Source organism: Mytilus trossulus, chromosome 2, assembly GCF_036588685.1.
Source record: "Mytilus trossulus isolate FHL-02 chromosome 2, PNRI_Mtr1.1.1.hap1, whole genome shotgun sequence".
NCBI classification, from domain to species: Eukaryota; Metazoa; Mollusca; class Bivalvia; order Mytilida; family Mytilidae; genus Mytilus; species Mytilus trossulus.
This window is the reverse complement of record NC_086374.1, coordinates 94,458,183-94,478,330: the sequence shown is the minus strand read 5'-3', so window position 1 is coordinate 94,478,330 and position 20,148 is coordinate 94,458,183. Positions and strand designations below refer to the sequence as shown.

The window sequence follows — 20,148 nt, the reverse complement described above, 5'->3', positions numbered from 1 at the left end:
GAAAATATAAACAAAATCTATTAATTGAAGTCATATGAAACGAGTATTTTTAATCATAACGTGAAGAAAATTATAGAACCAATACATGCAAGCATATATATTCAAAGTTGAAACCCAAGTCCTCGAGACAATTTATTTTACATTATTTAAGACTTCATAATGTATAATAAGCATATCTTTTTTCATACAGTGATTGCTGATCGTCAACTTCAGCTACTTATTCTCAGGACAAATATTTCCATCAGTGAGCTTGATAAACCATCGCTCATAATTTTTTCAAGTTTAGTGGTACTTATAAAATTGTATAAGAGAGATCAATATGAAAAAGCAAACATTTAAAGAAGCATTTCTTTACAGCAAAACAGAGTATACATTTGTAACTGTAAACCAACATATTTTTGCGGATAATTTAATTTGCGTTTTGTTCTGTCTAAGAGAAAAACAAAGGACTTGGGATATCCATCCATGACACAAATCAGTACATGTACAGAAATAAACACACAAAAAGCAAAAGAATAGTGCTTCATCTCAAAGTCACAAAGAGGCAATCAAAATGGCGCAAGAAAATCTCCCCTAAATGCAAGCTCACTTTGTGGTGTTTAAAGATGATGATTTAAAATTTTCTTAATGTAGTTGAATAACGACAGATCAACGCTAACATATTCATGATGATTTATATTTGCATTCTTTTTCTTCTAAGGTCAAGAAAATAAGTTGGTTTATAATATGTTACACTCATCTAGACCTATAAATCAGCAGAATACATGTACTTACATATACCAAATGGTGACCGCCTGTAACAAAATCCCACTGGTCTTACGCTATAGTACAGATGACAATTATTTGATTTTTCACAACAATTTTCTTTAGGTATGACATTATCTTGTTGGTATGTAACAATATCAGTAAAAGGATTCCCTGTAACCATAGTACCAGCATCTGGACTATTCCTAAGCAGGAACCCATAGAACTGGTGATAACAACAAATCTAGAAAGTTAAATAAAGTTTGTTATCTATGAATTATCACTTTTGTTTGGCATGTCTGTCATGTCTGTGTTCTTATAAATGTTATACAAATGTTTTTTTCTTATACGAAATATGAACAAGGCCTAGCTGTCATGTAGACTGATTGTGTTTTATGTTTATACTCATCAATTTATACTGCGAGGGTAATTTTATTCGTGGGTATCAATTTAATGGATTTTCAAAATAAATACATGTATCAAAAGGTACACAGAAGAAGAAAGGTATCAAGTACAAATAGTCATAAAAAATATGTTACACCATTTTGTTAATATATATTTTTTGCAAATGTTATCAATCCTGAATTTATTTATCTAAATTTAAAGGAATTGTTTAATCATAATTTCTGGGAGGTGTAACACATGTCAGGGTTTTCTTTAAACATGGAATTTTATTCTTTAATTTGTAATCTAAATCTGCATAAATTCATATATTAGTCAAATCACTTCCAAGGTCCATTTTTAGTCAACGAAATGTTGTGAGGGTCAATAATGGCTATAACATGTTAATGTGTTTACCATGGATAAGGATAAAAGATGATAGAGAATGAAAGAGAGAAATTTAAAGCATTTAAACATCAGGTGCATGCTCTCCTATTCCAAACAGGCAAACATGATGTCTTCATCTATATGGATTCACTTATGCACATTAAAGCAGATATAAATGTGTACTTACACGACTGATACCAAATCTGTAGTTGGCAAAGCACACTGCATTATTTTGATATGAAAAGAAATAAAATCTTCCATCAAAAACCATCATTCTCTGATTGCAAGGACAAATATTAGCTGACCACCATCTCATATTTCTCAAGCTCCTTTGAACTGAAATAACATTCTCACGATACCACCTCACACACTGAGATGCTGGGTTATGTGGTACTGGACCGTTTAAGTTAAGCGACATAAAATATACACCATTTGCACCTGAAATAGAGTTATAAATATATGATTCCAGTAAACAATCATTTGACAGTTGAAAAAAAAGTTAACTGCCCTAGACATTAATATTATAGCTTGTAACACAATTTTAAAATTTTAACTCTTTGGTACAGATGCATTTGTAAAGATAATTCAGAATTATCTTTAATAAAGGTATGCATAATTAATCAATATAAATTATTTGTGTGTTTTTAAATACAAGTGTTTAATGTGACAGTTTTCCTGTTGTAATGGCATTAAATTAATATTTAAAAATGTCACTATCTACCAACCATCAAATGTGTTTCCTCTAAATTCACTAACGTCAAAAGCACTTTCTGTGAAGGAGTATATACTTGATTTGGATCCACCTAATCCAGAATATCCTATAGCACATTGTCTGCCACCAGGTGGAGACAGGATATTGACATCCTTAAACAAGGAGTAAGCATAGGTCTTTTCACCATTTGTTGCCAAAATAAATTGAAATGTTACAGTTTTCTGAAACGAGAAAAAGAGAATGAACAAGTGAAACTGCGATCTACTGCTCACTGATGTTACCCCCGCCGCAAGTGGATAATATTAATAGTGTAAAAATATGCAAGTGTTCGGTAGACAGGAAGTTGTCAAGTGATGAATCTGAAAACGCATCACACAGTATAGCTGACTTATATAAATCCTGAAACCAAATTTCAGAAATCCTTATATTGTAGTTCCTGAGAAAAATGTGACGAAAATTTTCAACTTGGCTTTCATGTGTAAAATCATACAAGTGTTCGGTAAACAATAAGTTGTCAAGTGATCAATCTGAAAACGCATCACACGGTATAGCTGACTTAGTTAAACCCTGAAACCAAATTTCAGATATCCGTGTATTGTAGTTCCTGAGTAAAATGCGACAAAAATATTCATGGGACGGACGGACTGACTGACGGAAGGACAGACAGAGGTAAAAAGTATACCCCCCCTTTTTTTTTTAAAGCGGGGGTATAATTAATGTATATGAAACTTCACTTAAACAAGTATTTCCCCTGACTGACAATAGATGTTAGAAGTATTCTGAGGGTGCCATGCACAAAATTATCAGTTATCACTTTTAACTTGGTATCAGACAATTTCCTTAATCTACAACATGACCTAGTTCTTAATGTAATAATATGATTAAAACAAAGCGTTGTAAGCACTGAAGGCAGTTAACCAAAAACCCAAAACCAAGGCAAACGTAATTATGAAAACTGTGGCAATGTTGCTTCAACATTAAACACTCATATTTAGTACATTTATGTTTATCTTATGAATTAATTACAAAAGCAAATAATTTATATCTAGTTTAAACATATTTATTTAGAGTGGATTGGGAAACAAGTTTTGCAACTTATATAAATCCCTTTCCACTTTGCGGGTGCGAGTGCTGCCTTGTAGCGGCATTAGCCTACTCTTTTTCGAAATCTACAAGGGTGTCTTTAACGTGCAAGAGATATATAATTTATATGTTATCAAGGTTTCAAAAGCAATGCATATATCAATGCATATCTTTTATGGTACAAGTTTGCAATGATTGCAGTTGTTCTACTTGGTAGTTAACGTTGGTTTTAGTTGACTGCTAGTTGTACAACCTAGTACGAACATGAAATAGTGTGAATGGACTGGTTTCCATGGAAAGAAAGCTGAGTTTGTGTTCTATAGTACAAAAGTTATGAGACACGAATCAGACAAATGTTCACTACTACAGGGATCAAAGGTGAGGTCTGACTGACCTGCCGAAAGTAAATGTAAATGATTTGTTATTTTGTACCATACATGAATATATATGATTAAGGATCTTGATGGTTTTCAAGTTCTCAAATAGGAAGGGGTAGGGTTACCTTAGGGACTTCCCCTACATTATATTTGATTTGTTATAGTGTCCAATACATTAATATATATGGTTTAGGGGTTGGGATCTCATCGGTTTCCAAGTTTTCAAACAGGAGGGGGTAGGGTGACCCCAGGGACTCCCCTATATTTCATTCAATTATTTATATTAACCCATACATGAATATATATGTTTTCGGTGTGGGGATCTCAACCGTTTCCAAGTTTTCAAACAGAAGAGTTGGGGTGACCACAGGGACATTTGATTTGTTATATTGTCCCATACATAAGTATTAAAGGTTTAGGGGTGAGGATCTTGACCATTTCCAAGTTCTCAAACAGGAGGGTGTACAGTGACCCAAGGGACTCCCCCTATATTTCATTTGAATTGTTATATTGTCCCATACATGAATATATATAGTTGAGGGGTGGGGATCTCAACGGTTGTCAAACAGGAGGGGGTGGGGTGACCCAAGGGACTCCCCCTGTATTTCATCTGATTTGTTATATTGTCCTATACATGAATATATATGGTGAAGGGGTGGGGACCTGACCGTTTTTAAATTCTAAAACAGGAGGGTTGAATTGACCCCCAGCGACTCTCCTTATATTCCATTTGATCTTTCATATTGTCACAAACATGAATTTATATGGTTAAGGGGTGGGGATCTCGACCGTTTCCAAGTTCTCAAACAGGAGGGGGTAGAATGGCCTAAAGGACGTCACCTATATATCATATGATTTGCTTACATTCAGGTATTATATAATATAGTTGCATTATTTGTGAAAGTAAAGTAAGAAACTTCCAGCTTCTTTAATTGACCCTTCAAAATTGAGAAAAAATACCCCTTCAAAATTGCAGTAAAATGTTTACACTTTAAAAGCATCTCACATGCATTATCACCATTTATCACTGATAAAGAAAATTTATACTGTGACCTTGAACATATATATTGTTAGATATACTGTTCCCAGCTATCACATTGTATTGGATTTTGACATTAAAATTTTTCAAAAAGTAATTTTGAGTGTCTGTATAAAATATTCTCTGCTTTTTCTTTCTTTTACATATATTTTGGTTTTCAATTCTAGTGTTTATATTCATTTACCATGCATAGATGTATTTTGTCACCTGCCTGGATTTTTTTGTGGTTGATCGACAGAACCCGGAATTACCCTTATCCGCTTCTGGAATCGGATCCGATATTGTAAATTTTATCTTCACGACAGCCATTGTTATTGTGTTTACAATGTTGTTTTTGTCAATCAGATACAATTTAACTCAACTTAACACATTATTTGTTGGCGATTTTCCGTATAAAGCTAGCGGTTGAACAAAATGAACATCGCTGTCATGAATTATTATGATGAAAATTAGTTTTTAGATCGTTTATTTGGAGACTTTGGTGAAAAGGTTTGCAAATTTATTTCTTATTTTATTTCAGGTGAAAGGTTGACTCCGTCGGGCGTAGCTAGAAACCAAGTCGAATTTCCGCGTGCAAAAGTGGAAGGTCGCGGACCTCGGACCACCGGTAATTTCGGACCTGCATCAAAATTGAAAAGATACGAGAATTTTTCGTCTAATTTTAAATTGCCACCAACAGAAGGAACAGTTGAACTTGTAAATAGACTACTGACGTAGTTGTACTACGTATTGATGCAAACAAAATTTCTACGACTTTTGCCATTTGGGAAATCTAAACTATTAGTCTTTAGAGATTTTCGGTGATTAAATATTTCATACAATTGTACTTTGACATCTTAGCAAAAAGCACAGGTCATACTAAACTACACAATGATTCCTAATGAGCACTTCTTCCTATGTGTAACTATAAAACTTTTGGCTGATTCGACGATCAGTTAAGGTTTTTCTGGTCATATCTTTTGTAATCCAGAAAAAAAAGTATTAAACACGTGTTCAATTAGTTATATATAACATAGTAGCCAGCTTGAAAATAACAATGGCAAGCTATTTCAGCATTTATTGGTTAGAACACAAATCAAGGGTGCTTGCATAATGCAGCTTCACTGCATAAAAAACCCCTTTCTTCTTACGGTTTAAAGCATATTGCTTTATGAAACATTATATTGACACCATGAGAAAACACATGAGAGGGTAATCATGGTAATATAAGATTTGGTACAGCTAATCCTAACATGAACCAAAATAGTTGTTTCAGGCAAAGTCTGTCATTTCTATAAGGTAGGTTTATGACTTTATGCAATTTCACCTTTTTCTATTTCTTTTTTTGCAGTGCTCTCTTTTTAGGGAATTTTAATGAACTTACTGCTATCAGGCTATCAAAATTAGAAATGCAAAAAGCAGATAAAGATTGCATTGGATTTCGAAAAGCAAGGAGCAATTAAATATCTTGAACACAAGATTGGTAAACAAAATATAATACTTTTAATATCAGCATTATCAATTAATATGTACAATGATATATCAACCAAAGAGATATATATGATATTCATCCTTGGTTATTGGCCTCAATGAATATCAGAAAAAATATCATGTTTTTGTGGTTCATAAATCATTTTATCAATATCATTAAAAGTCAATTGTATATAAAAGGCAAAAAAATATATATATATGTGGAAATTTCCTATAACCATGATTGCATCTTTGAAAAAAATAGGGTAGGTCGGTAGGGATTTTTTTTATTTTACCTTTTTTTAACATTGAGTCTATGGGAGGGACATTCTGACTTTAACAGTGCATGTTAAAAAATGACAAGAAAAACTTTAGGGTAGGCTTTTTTTCGCTTGAAAATAGGGAAATAGGAAACACCCAGCATTTTTTATTTGGCCAAATCTTACTACATGTACTTACAAAATCACCATATAGCCTTGCATTTTCCCATGTAGCAATATACACACAAGATGCTGAAAAGTCACTTGTTCTAGCGTAATAATTGACATTAGAAGAAACTTTATTCAACACTGAATCAATCAGTGTTCTATCTCCATTTTCATCATCATCACTATAAAGATGATAGAACATCTTCTCCGTTGAGCTAGATACAACCAAATCTGTCCATAATGCAGCTATAACATCTCTTTCTGTGAACACGTTCAATTCTCTTGGAACATAGGAAGTATATCTGCATCCCATGCATGCCAGACCATTTGAAGAAAACTGTGAATGAAAAGTAAAAGTTAAAATGAATCCGTTTCGTTTCCGTTTTGTATCCGTTAAGTGTCCGTTATACATCTGTTGGAGGTCTGGAAGATAAATTCACCAACGGACTTCTACCGGACGTTAAACGGATAAAACGGATGTTGAACGGATGAGAAACGGACTTCTACCGGACGTGTAACGGATAAAACGGATGATGAACGGATCTGAAACGGATAAATGCCAATTGAAATTTCGCGTCAGAAATGCCAATTATTGGTATGTCAGATTTCTTAAGGTTGATGAATTCTTATTATTCATAATCGATCTTAGAATAAAAGCACGTCTTCACAATCGAGCAGTTCTTAATCAGGCCAGACACTGCCCTTTGGTGGAATTTTGAAGAACAAACCAAAACCAGTTACACAGAAACATTTTTAATAATTATACGATTAACATTTATTATTATTGTCGCCTTTGATTTTTCCTTATATCTTGTTCATTCGATTTATCCGGTACGCCTCCGTTAAGTATCCGTTTTATGCGTTACTCGTCCATTGGATGTACGTTCGACGTCCGTTCTGTCTGGTACGTGTCCGTTTCGCGTACGTTGCATATCCGGTGTGTGTCCGTTATGCATCCGTTACACGTCCGTTTTATTCGGTCAGTACATCAACGGACTCCCAACGGATTACAATTTTGTCAACGGACAACTTTTATTTTCATCCGTTAGGCGTCCATTCGTGCTATCTGGTAAGGTGTGACCGAGGCTATAGCACATGCTATCTTTTGACAGACCTGCCCTACTGTTACGGACTGTACCACATGCAGCTGTGTCATAATTCTCCCACAACTCTAAATAAAGGTTAGGCGAAGTAAAAAAAATTATCGGTATAAACATGATACCCCTGACCAGCAATATTTGTACCTTCTAAACAATTTTTTACTACTGAAGAACCAAGGCTGCCCTCTGTTCGAACTGTTCTGCCTGGATACACATCTATATATTGTATGTAGCTGTTGGCAGATTGTGCCAGCATCCAAATTTTTACGCCCCATTTATGTGGTTTACTTGGTATGTATTGTTTCAGTAGTGTTCTTTGAACACTCCTCAATGGTGACATTTCTTTTTGGTATATATTCTAAACCAAATTTGTTATTTAAATGGTTACTACAGGTTTAATTTTGTACAGAGGATCATAATTTGGTTCACCTTGTCTAGGTTCATTTGCAATGTCGGAGAAATGGAGGTAAAGTTGGGATGCTCCAAGGCATTTTGTTATCCTTTGGCCTATGCTGAATGTTATAGTTGGCATAACTGTCTGTTTTGTTTATAATAAACTCAAGAAAATGATCATCCATGTAGAGTTGCCAAAAACCTAAGACCTCCGTTTCAGCACCCATGACGCGACTTGACCCAGTATTGCCACGAGGGGTAAATAAATGCGGAAGACCCCTTTCAAAAATATCAAACCCAGTGTGCCATCCATCACCACCATCTCCTCTCTCATCAATATTCACCTCCTGCTCCCCATCATCCTCATTACCAGACTCATTTAAATCCACAACACTGTCATCTCATATCCCCTGATCATTCAAAATCATTCTCAACCTTTCCTCAGCGGCCAAGACCTCTTGTTAGGTATTAATTACATCTGTTTCGCTAAAACCTTAAAGTCGCCGTCAGATTCGTCTGACAACATTTTTAGACTGTAATAGTAGCAGACGAATTTTTACTTCCTAAAAATTAATTTCGTGCTTTTTCCCGTACATTCCAAACCCAAATATCTTTTCCCCTCGAAACCGGTGACAATTTTTTTTAACTACATCTCACCTGTCTTGTGCCTACTTGTGGGGAAAAGGGCTTAACAATGATCGCTTTCATAATTTATAAATATATATTGAACTATTTATTATTATAATATATCTAACACTACCTATGAAATGTGAAGGGCTTCATCAAAACGCCAAAAAAACAGTCGTACTTCCACTGCTTGTTATCGAGAGGAGCCATTTTGAAACCCCACATGACCTCAAAACGTGTTTCCGGTTCTAATTTTAGAAAATGAAATTTTCTGATTTGATTTATTTACCTTTCACGATGTTATTCCTGCTTGAAGAACTGAAATAACCCCCTCAGATATCGTAGATTTTGATTGAAACATTGATTTCAACTGTTAAGAACGGCAAATATGGTAAAATTGCGGCTTTTGTTGGGACAATATTTATGTATCCTGAAAGATACACTCGCCCTGCGCATCATGTATCCTCAAGGATACATCCGCCCTGCGCATTGTGTATCCTGAAGGATACACTCGCCGCGAAAGGGTTATACACAAAATTTAGATGAAACTGTTTTTGGAACTGTTTGACAACTACACAACTACACACAGCAGCCCATGCCATGTACGTATGTGGCAGACTACCCTATATTATGTATATCCTGTGGATTCATTATAATTTTTTGGATACCAATTTTCTTGGATTTTGTGGGTACAATGTTAACCACCAATTCAAATGTTCAACCAATTGCAAATTTGTTGTATGATTTCATGCAGACTATGATGGCAGTACCTTGACCTATAATGGTTTACCTTTATAAATTGTTACTTGGATGAAGAGTTGTCTCATTAGCGCTCATACCACATCTTCCTCTATATCTATTTTGGAAAACCACGAAATCAAATGTCCACGAATATGCAAGTTTGCATCATTCTCACAGCAAAATGTAAACATAATTGCTTGATCACCATTTAAAATAATGAAGTTATATGGTTTAAACTTGTAGTGCTAAGTCTAAGATACCTGGGACTATTTAAGTATTTATAGAGTTTGTACTTTGTTTTTTTCAAATATACATTGTTAAGAAGATATGATCTTAACATCAATCCTATTACAAGCTTATGCTTACAGATCATTTACATTAGCACTAAGATAGTACTTAGCCCCACAGGATACAATTACGACTGGACACAATTACGAACGATTTCCAATGTTTGCCCTCTGAGATCATATTTATTTTTATCAATAAATAAATGTTTTTATGAATAAAAACACTATTTAAATTCCCTTGTTTTCATGATGATACAATTAATGTGCACTTGGGGAATGTTGATGACGATGACAAAATCATTCTGAAAATATTATAAGAACGACAATCTGGCCTGCAAGTTATATGAAAAAAAAATAAAGGTAAGTGCATATTGGCTTCTTTTGTTAATATATAGAAAGAAAAATGTCTCTTGATTCTGTTCATATGCGTGATGCCTTTTATCTTGCCCAAATAACCCCACAATTGACGTTTTTTAGACTCTTGTGACCCTATTTATGGTCAAAAGAAAATATGTAAATTTTATTGAAAAGTCCAGAGAACTTCGAAAGAAATGTTGACCTATATAAAAAAAGTTCTTTGATGAATGATTAGTTCACCATCAAAATGGATAAACTTGAATTTAGTGCTCCTTAAAAGGAGGAACTAACAAAAAAAAATTCAGAAATCTTTACTTTACTACACATGACAGACATTTCGTCTGCAATCACTGCTGAAGTAGTTGAAGTTAAATACAAATTGTGCATCTTATTTGCCTATGAAAATGTGTTTGAGATTAAGATTAATGTATGTTTTATCCACGGGGGGGGGGGGGGGGGGGGGGAACTTCCTATTATTTGGTATACGCGTTTGTATGGGTCATAATTTTGCGATATTTTATATATTAATGACCCTCCTTTTTAATGACATCCTATATTAAAATGCATTTACGTTTGATAACTGTATATTGATTTGGGGTATTATCTGTCAGTACGCCCAGAGAGTTCAGTCGGAAACCCGGTTGAAATAGAACAAAAGAATTGAAGCTGTTTGTTAGAGAAGGCGATAAATGTGAACTGTAATGTTTACTATAGTGAAAAAAAAAAAGTTAATAGAAACCAAAAAAATTACAATTTTCTTCTAAATTACGTAGTGTTTTATTTTAAAAACACTATTTGCATTAGTTTTCAATTTATCTAGTACATAGCTAAGCAGAACAATTAGATATCAAGTCGACGACATTGGTATCTTTCAAGTTGGATGTAGAAAATGCATAACCTTCGATTTTAATTTTTTTTTACCACGGATGGAAAACATATCAATCTATAGTTCAGTAATTTTCGTGTCTGCCCTTCCATTATGTGACTAAAGAAAAAATTCCAAAAAATGGGTAACAATTGTATCGAAAAGAGAAAATCTAGTGCACCTTTTTATGTAAGGGCGTGTTTGAGTTGAATATTTTGTCTTGATATCGTACAAAACAAGAATATTTCATACATCGTCTCGCTTCAGATTCTATAATTTTTTTATATCAAAGCTACATTTTGACTTTATAACATAAAAAAATCACAGTACTAAAAGATGAAATATATGGGTCAAGTGAAATACCTCTCTAATGAATCACAAAAACAGAGTAGGTGTGTTCGAATAGTTTTTTTTTTTACTAAAAGTACTTGACGACAGTCTTTCAAGTTGGATGATAAAAATGCATATCTTCGAAAAATTATAATTTTTTGTGTGTGATAACTAGGGTTTATAACAACTTCAAGCACTAAAAAAAATCTAGTCTGCCCTTCCACGAAATATTTAATTACAATTTTTTTAAATGTTTATGAATTTTCGAAAATTCCACCTGACAACCGATCAGACAATAGTTTTAAGTTGAATCAATGCAGACAAGATCATTAACTGATGCTCATTAGCTAGTTGATACATTTGTTTTTTAAAATACAATTGACATTTAAGGATCGTAATGGTGCAATGTGGATAAATTTATCGCTTTCCAAGAGCAAAATTGGTAGCAAGTCATCCCTACAATGGCTTCCACTTCTACGATTGTGAAAATGAACTGGCGTAATGGGGAGATAATTTTGACGAAGTAGAATCCTGACTGAGTTTGTAATCACGAACTCTAATCACCGATTTTCGAGTGTAAATATCATATATAAATATGCTATTGAGAATCTTACATTATTAATGGTCAATTATTATATCAAATTAAATCAATTCATTTGAAAGTTCACCTTTCAAATAATTTCCCAAATGAACCAGGAAATTTGTCTCATGATTTGATCTTCAATAACGTTTTGAAGTCATTTAATCTATGACGTCAATGTTCAAGTACACAAACAAAGATCAATATGGAGTTCGGAATTCAGTTTGGTGAACCCATCCAAGCAGTATTCATTGAGGAGGATTGCTGTTTATATGAATTAAGACAAATCATTGTTGAAGATGGATTAAAAGTGCCGGATTTTTTTTCAATTTTGTATCAAAGCAAGGGTGAATTATTTCAAGAAAGCAAGAAAAACGCTTAAAGGTCACGTCTGTCAGTGACAGTGAAATAAAAGTTGTGTCAACTTTAGACTATCACTGCAGAGGTGATGAACTAAGCAATTCTACTGAGGTATTAAGTCAATGTTCACATCAAACAGTGGTACACCTGTTTTACACTGTAACACACGTACGTCATATTGGCAGAAAAAAAACAATATTTATTTGTGCGGCAGCGAGCTTTAGCAACACGAATATGGAATTGCTTTTTCATGTTTCGTACTTGAGCATCATCAGATATGTTTATTGTCACTTTTTAAAATGTTTTTATCCTGCGATGTGTGAATTCAATCATGTACATGATTTTCAAGTGAAATCCAACGGTATCAGGTCGTTCCGGCCCAAAGTCGATCCGGCCCCATAGTAAATAATGAATAAATACTATACAAATCGGAGGGATTTGTGACATATGTGATTCCTTGTATCTTATATCATACACACTATCAATTACATAAATATATATATAAGGAACAAACACACTAGGTATCATCCGCAATACATACTATATAAAGAACACACACACTAACAGCCACAGGCACTTGTTTCTGTCAATGGGGGGTTTACTATCCAGTAAACCCCCCCATTGACAGAGACAAGTGCCTGTGCTAACAGCATTATAATTGTTATAATTTGAGTAGTTTTTATAATTTTATACAAAAACAAAGTGTATATGCATAAGCTTGGTGATAGGCTTGTACAGTTGTGTAGGTTACTATTTGTTATTACACCAATTGAAAGACTTGTTATAGCGAACCAAATGAAAGTTTTCCACAGAGTCGTCTGCTCTTTACCAAGGTATTTAATCTTTTGCAAGTTTACCTGTCCCATTGAATCAATACAATAGCTATTGTTCTCTGTGTAGTTTATTCACATGGACATTTAAATTTCTTCTAGGAGAAATCTATCACTCATTGATTAATTTGCCTGACCAAAAAAATATCTTCTTTGTTGATTGAAATACATGTATTAACTCACATAAACTGCATGTGATACAGTATTTATTCAATATCAATAATATATATTCAATCTGTTCAATATAAGCACTGATTTAATTTAAAAAATTTATTTCTGATTTTTTTTAAAAACTTCATGCATTTTAAGTTTCAGAGAATCTGCACGTTTTTCATGGTTCTTCAGTTATAAAGAATACATTTATCATTTTAAGTTTTTATTTGTGAACAGACTAAAAAACAGCAAATTTTAATAGGTAAAATGTTGAAATTTGATCAGAAATCAACTTTTAATTTTTAAATCAGTGTTTATATCAAACAAATTGAAAATGTGTTAATGATTGAATAAATACAACATCACATGCAGTTTAATAATTACTTATTTGTACATGTATTTCCATCATTGACAGTTCAATTTTTTGTTCAGGTAAATTAATCAGTGAGTGATAGATTTCTCTTGCAAGAAATTTAAAGGTCCCATTGAATAAACTAAACAGAGAACAAAAGGTGTTGTATTTGTTAGATGGGACAATAGAACTCACAAAAGTTTAAATGGACAGGTAACTTGCAGGTGAATCTGTGGAAAACTATGATAGGCTTCGCAATAAGATCAAAGTCATTTGAAAAATTGCTGATTACTGTTGATTAATGTTGATGGTACTAACTTCTTGAATATTAGTATATGTTTTTCGTATAATTATGCATACACAACTATAGTCTTGATAACTTCTAATCAACATAAATGCTTTATACTGCATAATCATCCATACTCATTTAGGGTGATAAATTGATTTGAATATAAATATTTTACATTAAAAATAGTATATTTCAATATGCTATCTTATTATGAATATTTTAAATATTTGATAAATATTCAAATAAAATCTCCTCGCATGAAAATTAAATATTTGAATATATTACATAGTTAATTACTATGATGCTACTTGTACTTCTTGTTTTAAATTGAGCACCCTGCTGGGATAGACTCCCTAGCTTATAATTGTATGTGACAATCTGCCGTTGCGATTTTAACTTGGTGGTGGGTACGCCAGGCAGTGTTGCTATCCTTTATACTAGTATCTTGAACAATTGAATTATTGGCGAAATTATACAGGTTTGTGCACCAAATTTTTCTCACTGTAAATTGAAATTTTAAATATTGTATATAAGTATAGGTCATTCTTTCTTAAATATTTATATAACTATAGGTACTGAATTACAGTGAATGTTATATTAAAATTGGTACGTTTTTGAGGCAAAAATGGCACATCCCCACCTAGTCCAAATAATTATGACGCCTTGAAAGGCTATTATATTTTTTTTCTTTGAGACGTCTTGAAAGGCTTTTGTAATTTTTTTCTTTGAGCCCCCCCCCCCCCCCCCCCCCGTGGCTTAATCAATCTAGACTGTTGTCAGTGATTTCTTATGCAAGATATATCAATATAGTGCTGTTCGGAATTGCGTCCATATGTGGCTCTCTTGACCTGTAAAACGAGGTCACGCAGATCTCAATTCAAATTTCTAATGGAGTTTGCAACAATGACTATTCATTTAAATACATCATAAAATATAAGAATGTAAAAAAAGTGCTTGTTATCAATGAATGGTAAAGATTGTTATAATTTATCAGTTGGTAGTAAAAGTGAATATACATTGTATATTGTATAAAACAATGATTTAAGTTGATTCAACTACTATTCTGGACAAAGAAAGATAACTCCAATTGAAAATGTCTTGCTATTGCGCAATATTGTGCAATAAGATATTTCTTGCTATTGCACAATACTGTGCAATTGAAAATACTTGCTATTGCACAATACTATGCAATTGAAGATTTCATGCTATTGCACAATACTGTGCAATTGAAAATTTCTTGCTATTGCAAAATACTGTGCAATTGATGATTTCTTGCTATTGCTGAATACTGTGCAATTGAAAATTTCTTGCTATTGCACAATACTTAATATAATAATTTTGGATCTTAATTTGGACCAACTTGAAAACTGGGCCCATAATCAAAAATCTAAGTACATGTTAAGATTCAGCATAACGAAGAAGCCCAAGAATTCAATTTTTGTTAAAATCAAACTTAATTTTGGACCCTATGGACCTTAATGTAGTAGACCAATTTGAAAACGGGACCAAACATTAAGAATCTACATACACAGTTAGATTTGGCATATCAAAGAACCCCAATTATTCAATTTTTTATGAAATCAAACAAAGTTTAATTTTGGACCCTGATTTAGACCAACTTGAAAACTGGGCCAATATTCAAAATTCTAAGTACATTTTTAGATTCAGCATATCAAAGAACTCCAAGAATTCAATTTTTGTTAAAATCAAACTTAATTTTGGACCCTATGGACCTTAATGTAGTAGACCAATTTGAAAACGGGACCAAAAATTAAGAATCTACATACACAGTTAGATTTGGCATATCAAAGAACCCCAATTATTCAATTTTTTATGAAATCAAACAAAGTTTAATTTTGGACCCTGATTTAGACCAACTTGAAAACTGGGCCAATATTCAAAATTCTAAGTACATTTTTAGATTCAGCATATCAAAGAACTCCAATTGTTCAATTTTTGATGAAATCAAACGAAGTTTAGTTTTGGACCATTTGGGCCCCTTATTTCTAAACTGTTGGGACCAAAACTCCCAAAATCAATCCCAACCTTCCTTTTATGGTCATAAACCGTGTGTTTACATTTTATAGATTTCTATTTACTTATACTTAAGTTATGGTGCGAAAACCAAGAAAAATGCTTATTTGGGCCCCTTTTTGGCCCCTAATTCCTTAACTGTTGGTAATTCCTTAACTGTTGGGACCTCAACTCCCAAAATCAATCCCAACCTTCCTTTTGTGGTCATAAACCTTGTGTTCAAATTTCATTGATTTCTATTTACTTATACTAAAGTTATTGTGCAAAAACTAAGAATAATGCTTATTTGGCCCTTTTTTGGCCCCTTAATCCTAAACTGTTGAAACCAAAACTCCTAAAATCAATCCCGAGCTTTCTTTTGTGGTCATGAACCTTGTGTCAAAATTTCATAGATTTCTATTTACTTAAACAAAAGTTATAGTGTGAAAACTAAGAAAATGCTTATTTGGACCATTTTTGGACCCTAATTCCTAAACTGTTGGGACCAAAACTCCCAAAATCAATCCCAACCTTCCTTTTGTGGTCATAAACCTTGTGTAAGATTTCTATTTACTTATACTAAAGTAATAGTGCGAAAACAAAATGTATTCGGACGACGACGACGACGACGCTGACCACGGCGTCAATGTGATACCAATATACGACCAAAAATTTTCTATTTTTGCGGTCGTATAAAAAGTTTGACATACAGTAAATATCCTTTAGAAGAAAGAATTTGCCCCTATAGTATCTTTAATTTAGAAGTAAAAGATGAATTGCATTTCACTTTAAATAGCACAAAGTTTTAAAAATACAAATAGAGAGCAATTGTTTTGTAAAATTAATGAAAGAGTTCCCTTTTTTTTTTTTAAATATGACCATTGAATCAAGATTTTTACATATTTTAAACGTATGGTGAGACTGATATAATTAGAAATACTGTTATTAAAGTTCCTAAGTGACGGTGAGACTGATATAATTAGAATTACTGTTAAATTCGCAAGTGACGTGTACAATAGGCTATTTGCCAATTCCCGTAATTGACCCTGTAATATTAGAAATCCCTCTTTTAGTTGTCTCCCTTATGAGGGACATTAATTTTCATTTATAATGGAGAGCTAGCAATACGAGCAAATTTACCTGTGCGTAATATGAGTAATATTTAAGGCTTTCAAATCTTCAAATTACATTAATTTGTTGTTAATCTAAATACTTTTGACATCAGAAATTATTTTTTACGAAAAATTTGTTAAACCGCCGATACATCACATTCAATTCATCATAGTTTGCATTGGCAAAAGCCAATTTTGTCTGGTACGGAAGCAGTCTACGATTGACAAAGGGACGTTATTTGTTTAAAAAGCGTGTAATAATAGAATCAAATCGGTAATTGGCAAATGGAATGCTTTACTTATCATGTTTATTGAGTAATAAATAACTTTGTGTTTAGTACAGATGAACCATGCACCTCATCAGCAGAAATTGGTACATTATTTTCTTTTTAAGGTAGTTCTGTACTCAGTAACAAATTTTTCATAAAATTATTATATATTGATAGGGAATTAATAAAGGAACCAACAGATTGAGAGCGAAAAAAAATATATGGGTCCGTTTGTTTGTTTTCGAGATATTAGCCATTAAAGTTTGGGCGGGAAAATGTTCTCTCATCGCTTTAAAATCATTGACATGCTACAGTTCTCAAAAACTATTAAAAATAACAGATTTTATAAGACTTTTACAGGTGGCTTATAATTATATATGTTAAATATTTATGAAAAGAAAATGGGGATAATGAGCAAAATTTTTTAAGGCATTTTTGGGGATAAAACCAGAGGATTCCGAAAATGTGAAAGAAATTCCAAAACATGACTAGCGGACATCCTTAAATTGTACAATGTTATAAATATCAAGGATAATTTGTATAATACAGTGACAGTCTATGTAAAAGTCCACATGATTCCAATCCTCCTTACTCTAAAATAAAATCCTTGTAAATATGAACAGATAATTATATTATGTTTGTATGTTTTAGCGCTTCATACAAAATGTACTTCGGTCAACGCTTTTAGACCCCAATGAAGTTACAAAAAGAAGCATTCATTTATTAATTACAGTTGTAATTTTTATATGTTTCAAATGAAACTCACTTTTATTTTTTTTGGCATTATGGAATTGATCAAAACTACAATAGGTGAGGTGTGAAAGGACCCTTAGGGGATTAGGTCTTTGATTTTGCGGGTATTGATGATTTACACTTATATTGTGTTGTGCTTAAAATTCAGGAATTTGTGATTAATTTTTCGAAAGATTGGTTTTTTTTTTCAGGAATTCTAAATTCAACGTTTAGTTTTCTGGGAATTTCAGAAGACATCCTTCTATCCTCTCCTAGATTGAATAATCAACAGTATCGCATAGCTAAGGTAAGCAAACCTTGAAACAACTAGTAAATAAAAAGGAACAAACACGGTTTTAAAATACATGAACGAAAAACAAATTTGAGTTTGCTGAACTGCAAATGACATGAAATGTGTAGAAGAGTATAAACTTACTGTCAGGTAGCTGTAACTGTCACCCAAGAAAGGAATTGATGTGAAACATCCTAAGTTATATGTTGACACATCATCTCCGTAAAGTCGTGAATCAGCAGTTGTTTCTCCGAATGCCATAAATTCTGGAAGATTATAATACATGTTTTATTAACATCACAGAAATATGAATGGCCATATAAGAGTTCGCTTGCCTGTCCGGCGATAAGTATAAACCTCGTTGAAGCCTTTTTGTTTTGCCTACTTGTTGTTGTGTTGTCGTCTATAATTGTTGTTTCTTATGTATATTATTTGATTCACATATATAACCATAATGATAGATGCAAAAAGATTGCAATTTATGACTTTTAAGATTTATTGATTGATGACTTTGGCAAAAATAACAGGGGCATGAATACTAGACTAAGTATTCAAGATGGTGACGAGTTACATGTTAATGCAATATGTTAATATCATACGGTTCTTTGTACTTGAAAAAAAAACATTTAGGTTTTAGCAAGCAAGTAAATAGTCAACATGAGGACATATCAAATAATACGGACGCAATAGTTTGATTTCGATTCATATAACTTTCCATTGCTGCATGATTAAAAATTCTTTGGTTTGTAATGACCAATTGAACCCACATAGTCCTGCATTTAGGGACAATAAGACATGCCAGGTTAAAACTTATAATGGTTTTCTGTTTATTGTTTTATGTTGAATTATTCGAAAATTAAGGTTTTATCTGATTGCAGATATTTATTGGCTCAGTCGGATTTGGGATAACTTTTTGAAGTTTATTGTTTACGCCCTTCAACTTCGTATCTGATTTGATCTTGAAATTATTTGAATCTAGCACCACTGAAGCCTCTTATGTAGAAAAAAACGCCCTTCCGCGACCGCATTTAACACACTAAACTATGAACCGGGTGTTTGCAACCACACGTTTCCTCTGCGAGACACCAGTTATGTGTTTACATGAAATATCATTGATACCATTTTGAAATTTACTTGCTGTTTAAAAGCAGAAGGCAAAACGTGCTTATATATACGTCTTACATAGCAGTAAAAAGTATAACAAAATCATACCTCATTGTAAAGTCTAAAAGAGAAAGTCCATTAAAACGGATAAACTCAAACTCCGCTTCGAGTTGGAAAATAGTTGCATGGTGACTTGTGGTGAAATTATAAGCCCTATATATCTTTAATAAATATCCTGTACGGAGGATTTTTTCCGGAGCAAAGAATGATGTTTGGAATGAGTTTATTCAATACTTCGAGAATATATCCGAGTTGAATGTATGGAACAATGAAAAGCCACGAAGGGTCCTACTTAGCACTCTTGAGGGACAAGCGGAGACGTATGTATACGGGATGCCAGTAATAATACAGAGAGATTATAATCGCCTGAAACGAAAGATGGAAGAGAGATTTGGACATACGGCGATGAAAGAAAGATATGTGACAGAGCAAAACTGAGAAAGAGAAAACCGGAAGAATCTTTGAGAGATTTTGGTCAAACCATAGAGGATTTGTACCGTAGAGCGTATCCGGGCAATCCTGAGATTGTAGAGGAGAACTCTATTATAGCGTTCATTGACAAGTGCGGACAATCAAAAGATTTTCGCCTTGCTGTAAAGCGAACCAGACCTAATACCCTGCAAGCGGCGGTAAATAATTCAATGCGGGAAGGATGCTTACGAGTTGGAGAGAAGGACCTCGCCAAGCATTTCAAATCAGTTC

The 20,148-nt window shown here is 33.2% G+C and overlaps 1 protein-coding gene across 1 annotated transcript in view; it reads right to left on the bottom strand.

Moving 5' to 3' along the window:
- The window catches only part of LOC134706114 (uncharacterized), a 181,025-nt gene that overhangs the window by 86,605 nt on the left and 74,272 nt on the right, over positions 1 to 20,148 (bottom strand). The window contains exons 38-42 of the mRNA XM_063564822.1: positions 18,427 to 18,548; positions 6,632 to 6,937; positions 2,238 to 2,445; positions 1,700 to 1,950; positions 775 to 988 (exon numbers count right to left, since the gene is read on the bottom strand). Coding sequence (XP_063420892.1) covers positions 775 to 988; positions 1,700 to 1,950; positions 2,238 to 2,445; positions 6,632 to 6,937; positions 18,427 to 18,548 — 1,101 coding nt within the window. The remainder of the gene's footprint in view (positions 1 to 774; positions 989 to 1,699; positions 1,951 to 2,237; positions 2,446 to 6,631; positions 6,938 to 18,426; positions 18,549 to 20,148) is intronic.